Below are 13232 nucleotides of genomic sequence, written 5' to 3'. Positions count from 1 at the left end.
TGAGGCCGCAGATGGTAGCGTTCCCCTCCCTTGGAAGCTATAGGGTTCAAGTGGTTATAGTGTAAAGAAACAACGTCCTTATCACTCAAATACCCCCCTGTAGTATAACTCTGAGGACCCTCTAGGGCAGGGGTTCCCGAATCCCAAACCTTTTCATGTCAAGGACCCCCCAAATGATACTCATTAGCCTGCGGACCCCCTATTTGAAAAGATATGGCAAGGAGTCCCATAAGAGAATTGGGTTTTCACGGCTCTAGCAGTGATTTTTCAACCATTTTCACTTCAATGCCCCCCGGTTTGACCTGAATTAGGCTAGTCATAATGAATTATGAATGAATTATGAATTATGAATTATGAATTAGGCCTCATTTGATGGCATTTATATCTCTGGGACCCCAATGTATATTGTAAAATAAATAATTTAACTCTCTGAGTTACAGACCCATAAGGGTCCATTTGGTTCCTAATTATCATTTAGCTGCAGGGGACCCCCTGGAACTCTCTCAAGGTCCCCTAGGGACCCCACTTTGGGAACCACTGCTCTAGGGGTCTCTGACCCCCTGTTGAAGAGGGTATATTTGTCACCTCTGATACAGGCACAAGCAACGGAATGCTAGTGTGGCAACTATGGTCCGCAAGACTATGTGCAAACAGCATCTCAACGCAACAAGAACATAATGCTACTGATTGTTATAGGAAAAGAAAAGTGAACAAAATAAAAATGCCACCATGCAGGGAGATTGGAGCACTTAAACCCTATTTTATACTTTGTCACGTGACGAGAGATTTTCGCTGAATGTTTACCAAAAATGTTGGCATATTATAGGCCTACAGTGTATTTTCCAAATGTTTGCCTGTTATGCCCGTTCATGTGGTAAAAGAAGCTGACTCTCTTTGTTCATTGTTCATTCTCCTTTCAAATATTTTCATATCTATATTTGTTTGCGTGCTCTGCAGTTTGTCCCTTGTTGAATATCAGCAATCACTTTTTATGAGCTTCGCTTTGAAATGAGGTTGTATATTTACAGGCAGTAGATATCTCTTTTACATAAATGCCTGTGCTTTTAAAGTCCCCTATACTGCACAAGACGATTATGGAAATAACCTTCAATCAGCAATTTTCCATTTATCTTTGACATTTGAAAACAGAAATATGAGTATGTGTGTGTTATCCCATTCTGACCGGGCACCCATTTTGGTGTTGGCATCATGTTATGCTTTAGCTATTGAAAAATAGCAGATCTACAAGCTCATAGCGCGCCACCGAGTGGCGCGCTACGAGCTTGTAGGTCTGCTATTTTTAAAAAATTCGAAGAACGACTGACATTTTTAGAATCTGATCTCAGGTCAGAATGGGTTAATCAGACCAGTGTGTGTCCCGTGGAAACCTCGTATGAATCTGATCTCAGGTCAGAATGGGTTATATAGCCTAGCCTAAAAGCCTAATGTACGTGATGTGTTGTATGTAGCCTAACAACGCTGCAACACATCACGATGCTGGAGGCATTGCATTGTGTCTGATTATGGATAAACAAATCCTCTCTCGTTGTTTTTATGCCTACTGGAGATTCGCCTAACATTTGACCGGTAAAAGATTTTATAATAATAAAACAGAAATTGTATTTATTGTGTCGAAATAATAAAAACACTAAAATGTGTGCTCTTGACAATATAATTGAGATATAGGCTATGAGCTTTCATACGTTTTCATACACTAATAATACAATCATCTCAATTCACATTTCTTACCCAATTAAATAAACTGACACGCCTATCAAAGATCTTTTTGTGGCATGCTTTTATACTGTGTGACTTCTTTTTAGCCATGTCAAATGCTATGTGAACATTGCTCACAGCTGTCATTTAGGCTATAGGCCTACACATTTAGAGCAGTACTTTCTTTGTCTTTGAGAAATGTAGCCTACAAAATAAACAAGTAGCCTATACGTACCTTAATAACACTCCACTGCAGGACAGACCATAGTTTTTAGGAAACAAAATTACAATGTTTGGGCCCATGCAGTCCCACCCACCAATTTGACATGCCTGACAATCAGAAAAAGTCTCTAACTTTCAACAATATATATAGGAAGACCTGTGTGTGCTGTGTGTGTGTGTGTGTGTGTGTGTGTGTGTGTGTGTGTGTGTGTGTGTGTGTGTGTGTGTGTGTGAGACTGACACAGCTGCTGAGCTGACAGGCCATGTGGGGACAAATGTTGGGACCTATGGTCTTAATCAATGCAATGTAAATCTTTCATTTACGTCCTTATATTTGACCACGTACGGTTATACTTAGGCTATAATTTACTTAGCTTCATAAACATTCTTGCCTAGGCCAGGCCTACTAGTACTAGCTAGCTACTCTGATTAATTGAAAATGGTGGACCCTATTGTACCTAGTCCCTAGTGTAATGCTTTATGGTGTGGTCCACACTAACATAACAGCTTTTGTATTGAGTTGTGCTTTCGTTTGAAATGTACCCATTCTGCATACTGGTGGTAAATACTTCAATCAATCAATCAATCAATCAATTCTAATGTTTAAGATCTGCATGTTCAATATGATTGTTTTTTCTTTAAACAAACAAAAACAACTATGAATGTATTGCCTGGAGAAGCCACTTACAAGCCCCTGGAGGGTTTTTAGGCTTTCTCCTTCACATTTTTTTATTGACCTTGTGTATCATTTCCGAAATGTTTTTGTATGTGAAAATAAAACAAACAAACAATTACTCTTGAATTATAAAAAGGCAGTTGCAGGGACAGCTTTGCCACGTCATTTTCCGTCGACGTGCCGTACGTGCGACGGTCTCAGCTGGCAGGAAAGCCCTTTTGCCGGTTGATCTCCTTTGGACAACACGCTCATCTTGTCTGTCTGTCTGTCCTTCATCATCGGACTGTCTGTCACCACCACGCAATAAAAAAAATGTATTATAAATTCAGCGGCTTCACGCAGAAACTAACCGGATCTGCAGGTTCCACCGCATACAGCCCGCAGGTAAGATATGAACTCACGATAATGGAAAATGAGACTTCTGTTGATGATGACCTTCATGCCACTATATGATGATAACAGTGGCGGAAAAACTTTAATAAAAGTATCAATGCTGCATATGTAGAAACAATGCAACTCTGGAATTCCTAATGTACTACTACAATTAATAATACATATAATGATGATAAAATAAAACTTCATGCGGAATGTCTCAGACTCTCATATGATATCTCTCAGTTCACAAGTTTTAAAAATGTATACGTTGTATACAAATCTCCAAGCTCAAAACATTGTGAGTGTGTATAGATGTGTTATTTTCAAATGGCCTATGTATCTGCAATCTGCTTAACGTATCTTTTGTAATAATAATAAAAAAGATGCATAGTAACTTGTAAGTAAAGTTTCCAAATAACTATAGTGGCGTAAAAGTACAATATTTGCCTCTGAGATGTAGTGGAGTAGAAGTAGAAGTATCTCAAAATTATAATAAGTACAGCATCTGAGTAGGCCTACTCATTAATTCACACCACTGCGTGTCACCATGATAACATTATTATGCTGCCTCCGTGACCTTTATGCGTCTCTGCGATAGGTGGGATCTCATCACACATTTTATACTCGTGTTGTACGTTCAATATATTATGTACATGTTTTATTTATGATGCTATTGTTCTGAAAGGTTTCCCCACCCGTTGATCTGACCTTCACAAAGTTCACATGTGTATAACGTTGTAGTCAATCAGGGATGCTATTGTGTGTTAAGAAGAGCTTCCCTTGCATCCTTTTGACCAGGGGCGAATTCTCCTTATAGCTGTCAGGGAGAATTCTCCTTATAATTGTCAGGGAGAATTCTCCTTATAACTGTACCGTTTGGTACTTTATTTACAATTGGCTAAATAAACACAGTGGTACGATTTCAGTTCACAAAGAATACACCATTCACTCATGACTTATTGTTTCAGCATCTTGTTTCAACATTTCAGCATGATCAATGATCTAAACTAAAGAATGAATCAATGTCTATTATAGCGTAACAAAAGACACCATATTAGAGTCACATTTGAATACCTGTTCTGAGAACACCCCCACCACCCCCGTAAAGGTCACAGGTGACGTCATGACAAACCCACAGTCATGGGGGGGGGGGGGTTGGTATTGCAACTCTAGATGCCACCTAATAAATGGCATCATAGCATCGAAGAGTTGCTTGCGGAAGTTGCGGCTAGATGATTAGAACCTTTGCTTGACACTACATCTTCAAGCAAGATATCAAAACTTTTTTAAATGTAAGAACAACGGCTTCTGTTTCAGTGTTCTACAGTAACTTTCCAAGAATAGAAACCGCGGTTGTTTCCAGTAGCTTGGGAATCGACAGCTACCAGCTACCAGGCACCCCTGTAGTTGTCGCCGCTGCTTTTGACGGCTGTGACCTTTTACTGTCTGCCACCGCTGTGCCTTTTATAGTGACATAGTTGAACAGGAACATTTCACCTCTTTCTTTTTTCCTACATAATCTCCATACATGAGATGGGCTATTTTTTTAAGCCTCAAGCAACCCTTGGATGCTATCTGGCATCTAGAGTAGTAATACCAACCCTTGACAGCCCAAACATCCCATTCACCAAAAACAGAAAAGTCATGATATTGTATTAAACAACGTTAAACTCACCAACATTGCAGCTGTAAGGAAAGCTTGGTTTATCCTCTTTGTATCTGCAGAGTTTTTGTTTCATAAAAATCCATGTTATGAGCTTTCTGTCAATGAATTCTGTTCATGTGATGAGTTCAAGTGTTTGAGTTTGGATTGGAAGCACTCGTTTTCGGGTGAAATTCAAAACTCGAATATTTCGAAAAACAATCGCCTGCATGCAATTTAGTGACAAAGTAGGTCATAACATGTGTATCTACGGTGGATTTTTATAAAACAAATGTATGGATATAAAGAGGATGACTCAAGCTTTCCGTACGTACAGGTGCAATGTTGGTGAATTTAATGTTTAATAATGCAATCAGAATCGGACTTTTCTCTGTCTGAATGAATGGCCTGTCAAGGTTTGGTATTGCAACTCTAGATGCCACCTAATGAAAATAGCATCATAGCATCGAAGAGTTGCTTGCGGAAGTTGCGGCTAGATGATTAGAACCTTTGCTTGACATTACAGCTTCAAGCAAGATATCAAAACTTTTTCCTTTTTTATTATTTATTTTTTAAATGTAAGAACAACGGCTTCTGTTTCAGTGTTCTACAGTAACTTTCCAAGAATAGAAACGGCGGTTGTTTCCAGTAGCTTGGGAATCGACACCAATAATGGTACACAGTACACACACAAATAGAATATAAACAAATAAAGTTTTTCAAAGGCGCTAGAGTGCCCAGCAGATGGGCTTCCTATGGGGGTAATTCTAAGGACGTGTTGGGCACAAAGTGTTAACCAGAACCAACATTTATCAACCATTTTTGTTTTGTTTTTCTTCTTAACCCATTAAGGCAGATTCTACAAATGCCTTTTAAACCAGTAGTTCTTTCAAGATTCTTTAATTTTTTTAAACTAGAAAGAAATCTTCCCGTTTTTAATATATCAACACGTTAAAAAACCTCCATTAATTGTACTCGAGGCAAAAGTTTGAAATGGTCGTCATATTTATTTGAAGTCATATCTTTCAGTCCCAGCCCTTGTAGTGAGGAGAAAGGTTTGTCGCGGTGGCAGACCAGGGGACCTTTTAAATTATGTAAATGTTATTTGACTTTGCCATTGATGATGAATGATAACCTTGTGGTTAATGGGCCTGGGAGCGAAAATAGCACATTAATGTAGCTCCTAGAGTATTGAACATTATCAAACACTTGAAATTGACTTGAAATTGAACACTTCATTTGAAATATGCAGGCAGCTGATTTATGTAGCATTCCAATAAATATTTTGCCTTTGGCCTAATGCATAATGTAGTTATATATACAGTCTGTGTGCTGCTCACTGGTTTGAGATTTTTTAAGTTTTAATTATATGGGAGATGAAGGAAAAAGTAAACTCCTGTTAATGGCTACATTTGTTCGCTCTCAGTCAATGATGGAAAAGGTACTAGCATTCTTATTTAGACCTGAGGCCAATTCTAAAAAATAAATAAGTATTTTAAATCCTAAAACTTTTCTGAAAAACCTATGTTTCCATGTCAGTGATGCTCAACCTTTTTCATGTCAAGGACCCCCGGAATTATCTGTATTTGGCCGCGGACTCCCATATGAAAATATGTTGTTCCAGGGACTGCCCAGACGCAAAGATTTGGGTTAAAAATGTTCGCTCTGAAAGAAAATATATTCAAAGATTTGCGCCACATTTTCACGATTTTTCAAAAATAGCTAAAGCGGAACAAAATGCTTAAAACATCAAAAGGGGTTCCCGTCCAGAATGGGTTAATAAAAGTATCAGTACTGCAATCAATGTAGAAATAAAGTCCGGAATTCAACATTTACTTGCATAAAAGTATGTACACTAGTTGCCTCTGAGATGTAGTGGAGTAGAAGGAAAAGTACTGAAAATTGGAAATACTCCAGTGAAGGGAAAAAACTATCTGAAATTTGTACTTGAGTTAAATGTACTTTACTAGTTACTTTACACCACGACTCTCGGGTAGAATAACACCAATCACACTCCTGAGTCCTGAGCAGGACTGAATGGGGTCTACTACGGTGTGAAGGGTTAACTATAGTGTTACTAGGCTTGATGTACTGTTGTACTGTACTGTGCATGCCATATCTCCTTCCATTCATTCCTTGCATGATGGACTCCCATTGAAGTGGGTAATTGCATTGTTTTGTTTCATTATTGTACAGTATGTCATTGAGATGAGATTATATTGTTGACGAAGGCCTCTCTCATACGCTTCAGCCACTCTCTCCATAAACGGAGGTCGGTGCTCTCGGAAAAGGACACGATATTATTAATAACGGTTCAATGGGCCACTGTAATCATTTTGGCAAAATGATAAAGAAGATAGTCACTTTAACGCTTAGGGCTGTATTTTGCGTGTCTTAAGTACCAGGTCTTATTCCCTAACTTGAGTAAACTAAAGACCTGGAGGCGTGATCAATGCCATTTGGCTATTCTGAGTGGCCAAAGAGCATTGATCACGCCTCCAGGTCTTTAGTTTACTCAAGTTAGGGAATAAGACCTGGTACTTAAGACACGCAAAATACAGCCCTTAGACTTTAATGTCGTCCGAGAGGCAATTTGTTTGTAGTACAGCACAGAACATATACTGTAGAAATTAGACTACTTAAAAGCACATTAAAAGCAACTGATTCCTAAATCACCTATAGCTAGCAGCAATCATGAATATGAGCACAGAGACAGACCAAGCAAACATTTAAATTAATGTCAACTGTCTGCCTACCTACAATTACAAATGTAAATACTAAGACCTAACTAATAGTCCATATATTCCACATCCCCCAGGGGTCCTTGAGAGAGTTCCAGGGGGTCCCCACCTAAATGATAATTTTAGGAACCAAATGGACCCTTATGGGTCTGAAACTCAGAGTGTTGTACAAATGGAACCAAATCCATTTGTACACTCACTTTGTCTCAGGGTTAAATTAACTTTGATTTTACAATATACATTGGGGTCCCAGAGAAATGCCATTAAATGAGGGACCGTAGCCTAATCCAGGTCAAACCGGGGGGGCGTTGAAATGAAAATGGTTGAAAATCACTGCTGGCCATATATTTTCAAAATGGGGGGTCTGCAAGGCTAATGAGGGGGTCCTTGACATAAAAAGTACTAAGCATGTGTTGTATGGAGAATATAGGTTGCTACCTTCAGGAAGGAGATATGTTGTAGCAGCATACAATAAGGTCAGACTAAAGAGGTCCTTTGTGTCCACCAGTCGACCTTGAGGCTTAATCAGGAGTTGTAGTAGCCACTGGAAATCTAGGCGGTGGATATTGCTCTGGTCTTCATGTATGTAATATTGTCTTGTGTGTGTATATGTGTTCTGCATACTGACACATTTCAGTGTGAACTGACAATAAAAGTACTATATCATATAATTTAATAAGGTGCAAAGTTGCAAACAAAATGCCCTAGTCTGGCTGCCCTAGTCTCTCTAGTCCGGTTGTTTGCACCCAGTTAAAGCATTGGTGTGAATTGAAGGATCCACTATCTTCTTTAGGGCTCAGTTGTGAAGAAGTGGCCCATATCATATAGTACTGGTTATTTGTATTTGTATGTGATTTTAATGGTTTGCATGCATGGTTGCATTGTGCCACAGGGGATGAGGCCGGGTGTGCCCGCAGAGGGACCTGCCATGATCTTTGCTACACCCACCAAGGTGGTGTCCGAGGCCGGGCCCACAGTGCAGTACCTGGGAGCCAACAGAGTACCCGACCTACAGAGAATGTTCCAGGTACGGAGAGAGACTCTTCACCCATTTAGGCCTGCTGTTTCTGTATCCGTGGTGCTCAATATTTCATGCCAAGGGCCCCAAAAAGTATATGTAATTGGCCGCCGACCCCCCCCCCCCCCAATATGTTTTTCCAGGAACCCCTCAGAAGCAAAGGTTTTAGTTAATATCGTTCACTCTGAAAGAATATATATTCAAAGATTTGTGCCGTTTCTTTCTAAAATACAGCTCGTAGTGCTATGAGCTTGTAGATCTGCTATTTTTCAATAGCTAAAGTATAACATAATGCTTAAAACACCAAGAGGAGTTCCCGCCTAGAATGGGTCCGTTAAACAAGTGTTTCTGTAAATCTTATTCATAGCAGGAAGCAAACTATTTTGTTAGTACAATGGGACGGAATATGTGAAAGTTTTAGTACTCCCAACACCCAATTTAACATTTTTAATGGAGTCCAAAATGATATCTGGTCTCTTTCCAAAGTGGCCTGGCTGTCAGTAGGGGACATAACTCATTTAGGCCTGACGTCGAAATAAATAAAAAGTATTCTGAAAGAAAGAATATTATAATTCAAAGATTTGTGCCACATTTTCACGATTTTCTTTTTCAAAAAATAGCAGACCTACAAGCTCGTAGCGCGCCACTCGGTGGCGCGCTATGAGCTTGTAGATCTGCTATTTTCCAATAGCTAAAGTATAACATAATGCTTAGTTAAAAAGGGGTTCCCTCCCCAAAATGGGATAAGCTTAGCAGGCAGTCAGAATTATTTATTGGTTCGTGGCCATGGGGAACTGGTGTTTATTTCACATTTTTACATAATGACATTTGAATTCCACTCCCCGTCCTGAAAAAATCCATCACAGGCCAAGAGGCTTTGGGGGGGTAATAAGAAAGTCTGGAACTGGAGTGCACAATTAATCAAATAACGAATGGGGAAATGCAATATATTGACTTGTGCATTTATTTCTGTTTTATTTGCATTTGCTTTTGTTTCTTCGCGCAAGTAAACTTACTGTACACGCAAACTTCAATCTCAACCAGGGCTATGAGGGTATTGTAAGTGGGGGGTGTTTTGCCAAAAAATTGGCAAAACACATTTCACATTTCAATGATAATAGAACATGCATAATATAAATAAAATATGATTCGTCTGTTTATAAGCAGGAATGAAGACAAGGCTGACGAGGCTGTTGAACCGTAATGATTCAGCTTACGCCTCGAGTACCGGCCCGTCTTTTATCATTGTGGCTGTTCAATACTTTATTACCATTTCAATGAGACATTGAGATTGGAATTTGATTTGTTGTACTGCGGCAACAAATGCACAAGCGTACAAACATGTATAAACAAAAAAAAGAATCCAACAGAATAAATGTCATGCTTTCCAATAGTCAATAATAGTCGGATTCTGTATCGGTTCTTCACAATCCAATCCAATCCAACCCACTTTATTTATAAAGCACATTTTTATACAACAAGGTTGAAACAAAGTGCTGTACACAAATAAATACTAAAAAAGCAACAACAACAACAGTACATAGACAGGACATATAAGGACACAATGCAGTGGAAGCAGCAACTCTTAATCAGTATGTTCAAATGCCAAGGAGTACAAGTGAGTTTTCAGATGTGATTTAAAGTCCGCAGACAAGGATTGAGAAGCTCTGACATGAGGTGGAAGTTCATTCCACAGTGTGGGTGCTACAACAGAAAATGACCTATCCCCCCCGGGATTTCAGCTTTGATTTAGGGATCTTGAGAAGTTGAGAAGTGACTGGTCAGTCGACCTCAGGGCCCTTGTCGATACTTTGGGAGTTACAAGTTCCGAAATATAGACTTGGTGCCGACCCATTTACAGACTTAAAAAGCAAACATTAAAATCTTAAACTGGATCCTGTAGCGCACAGGAAGCCAGTGTATAGGGAGGCAAGGATCGGGGGAGATGTGATCATACTTCCGTGTCCCTGTTAAGAGGCGAGCGGCCGCGTTTTGGACTAACCGTAGTCGTGACATGCGGCAGGCTTGTGTAACACCAACATACAGTGCATTACAGTAGTCAAGTCGGGTTGAAATAAAAGCATGTATGAGACGTTCAAAATCATTAAAAAGTTACAGCTAGACTTGACTTTCGCTAAAAGCCTCAACTGATAAAAACTTGGATTTTACCCACGGTGTCTCTTCCTGCCCCCCCCCCCCCCCCCCCGTCTCAGATTCCAGACGGTACGCCTGTGCACCTGAAGCGAGGCGTTCCCGACAGGCTTCTGTACCGCAGCACCATGGCCCTGACTGTGGGGGGCGCTCTCTACTGCCTCGTCGCCATCTACATCGCAACCCAGCCCACCAATAAGTTAAAGTGACCGAGCTCCTCCTGCCCTGCCCAAGCCCCTGACCCCACCAGGACACAAGGGCACAACAGCCCAACCCACCAATAAGTGACCTCCTGCCCAAGCCCCTGAACCCACCACCACCACCCCCTAGCTCTGTGTGGACACAACAAGGGCAGCCCAGACCAACAATATCAACTGACTCTACACCGTTTAATATTAGTTTTCTACACCACACCACAGGTTCCCATTGAGTGCTGATGCTCTTCTATCCTGCCAAGTTATAAATGCGTTCACCTGGTGTCCCTCAGAAATTAACTGGATATATAATAATTATGTCCATTCATAGAAATGCCTGTTCTTTGTTTTCGATATGAAGATGTGTTGGTTATGGTATCCATAGCAGTGTGTCCCCTCAGCACAGTAGGTGGCCAATGAATGGTGCTTGATATGACCTATTTATAGTATACAAAGTATATTATATATACTTTTTACATCTTACGTGGCGTCCTTTTTCATTATAGCTGCCTAATTGGGGACTAGAAGTTAGATGTGGGATGCCGGGTGAATGCAATGAACTACCTGGTAGGAACCATGCAGCAATAATAGGGCTACCCGAGGACCAAATTGGCTATTTTCTTTTCCCATTTTAATATTCCCACAATTGCTACAAAACCTGTGTATCTGCTCATTTTGGGTTCTAAACGTTGCAGGATACAATTCAGTTGGATAATGAATGATACATGATGGCGTGCATGTTCACATGTTGCATACCTTACTTAACCTTTTTTTTTTTTCTCTCAAAATATTTTATTTAACATGAAAATTAAATGAATATAATATGCAATGCCAGGGAGTCACAGAAACAATTGTTTGTCTTTTATCTGTTGAAAAATAAAAAGGTAACTCAATTTGAAGAAGAAACTGAACTCAAACCTTAATGTCCTGATTTATCCTTCATCTGCCGATGTGCTTCACTAAATCAATTCCAGTGATTTTGTCCCCCTTTTATTTATTTTATTTTATGCATCAATGGCATTCGAAACGGGTGCCAAGGAAAATGGTGGAGGCTCACATAACATGTAAAACCGCCTATAGGGGAAGGAACTTCATACTTTTTCCTCAGCTCTTACCCATGTCGAAATAGGACTGAGTGGTATAGATTTTCAATTACCCACCGCTATATGAACAGGTTGCATGCTGACGGCCTTCTGTAGCACAGTGCTGCCAGCGGGTGTGTGTGTGTGTTATTGGAGAGATAGAGGGAGAGAGAGAGAGTGGTGGCAACAGCCCCGTCTGGAGTGTGGCTGTTGCTCATATTGGCTATATAATACTGTTTCAGTGTGTGTGTGTGTGGGGGGGGGGGGGGGGGGGGGCAGTGTGATATCAGATGCTCTTCACTGAATCCTGTGCGTGTGGGAGAGCGCGAGAGACGAATCATTCGAGAGACCGGCTGGAAAGCCGCAAGTTCAGCTGTTAAGACACGAAGAAGCGTATTGATCATTGCCGTCGTTGCATGGCTGTGGAGTCTGTTGTTTTAGTCTTTATGCTGTGTACTTGGCATTCATGCTCCTCTTGTCTGTGGTTGAGTTTTGAGTTCTCGATCAGTGGTTCCTCCTCTATTAGTGTTTTGACAAGTATTGAAGTATTTTGGGCGGGCCGCCCACTTGCAACATCCCCACACACAGGCCACGCAACGTGGACCCCCGGCCCACAGGTTGGGATTCGCTGTTCTAGACGGTAAATGGTGCATTTATATAGCGCCTTTATCCAAGGCGCTTTACATATAGATTGTGCATTACATTCACCCATTCATACACCGATGGTGGCGGAAACCATGTAAGGCACCAACCAGCCAGCACATCAGGAGCAATTAAGGTTTCAGTGTCTTTGCTCAAGGACACTTCGACACTATAACTCTGGGGGAGCCCACAGGGTTCGAACTGGCGACCTTGCGGTTATACCATCCAGAGACTCTAGTCTACCTCTGAGCCACCGAGAGGACTGCATTCATTGGGTCAATGAATGGGATCAATGTGCAGCCCGAGACCCCCCCCCCCAGCTCTCCCCAGTTGAATGCCTCCCGAGACCCACCGAGCTCTCCCCAGCTGAATGCCTGACGGTCATCAGGGTTGTCTCGACTGCCACAGATTGGATTGACATGTTAGTGTCTCTCCCGGGGCTGTCCGTCACCTGGCAGTCGTCGTATAACGGTGCCCTGTGGACATGCAGGGGGAAAGCAATATAGGATGCTATTTTTAATCCAGGAGTTTCTTTCTTTCACACGACTTTTGACCTAGAAGTAAAATGTGTGCTATGATGAGGTGTGGAGGCCATGGATACTGATGGGGGGGAAAGTAGACCCTTTAAGCAGTTACCATTACTCATAAGAGTGTGCACCCGAGCTGTGCTCAAGCAAGGTCACAGAGTGACAGAAAGATTCCTATATAGTGTCTGAAAAAGTAGAGACACGTCAGAATTCTCCAGGACAGACAAACCTCTCTGGCCTAGCGCT

General features: G+C 41.0%; 1 protein-coding gene across 1 annotated transcript; it reads left to right on the top strand.

Moving 5' to 3' along the window:
• The first annotated feature begins 2842 nt into the window (after positions 1-2842).
• Positions 2843-11646, top strand: cox7a2l (cytochrome c oxidase subunit 7A2 like). The gene is made up of 3 exons (XM_080788467.1): positions 2843-2998; positions 8265-8399; positions 10604-11646. Exons 1-3 carry the CDS (start codon positions 2927-2929, stop codon positions 10748-10750), a joined length of 354 nt encoding a protein of 117 aa, XP_080644593.1. The 5' UTR covers positions 2843-2926; the 3' UTR covers positions 10751-11646.
• The last annotated feature ends 1586 nt before the right edge of the window (positions 11647-13232 follow it).

This window comes from Protomyctophum bolini, assembly GCF_963924005.1.
Source record: "Protomyctophum bolini genome assembly, chromosome: 18".
Lineage (NCBI taxonomy): Eukaryota > Metazoa > Chordata > Actinopteri > Myctophiformes > Myctophidae > Protomyctophum > Protomyctophum bolini.
This window is presented reverse-complemented; position numbering and strand designations above follow the sequence as displayed.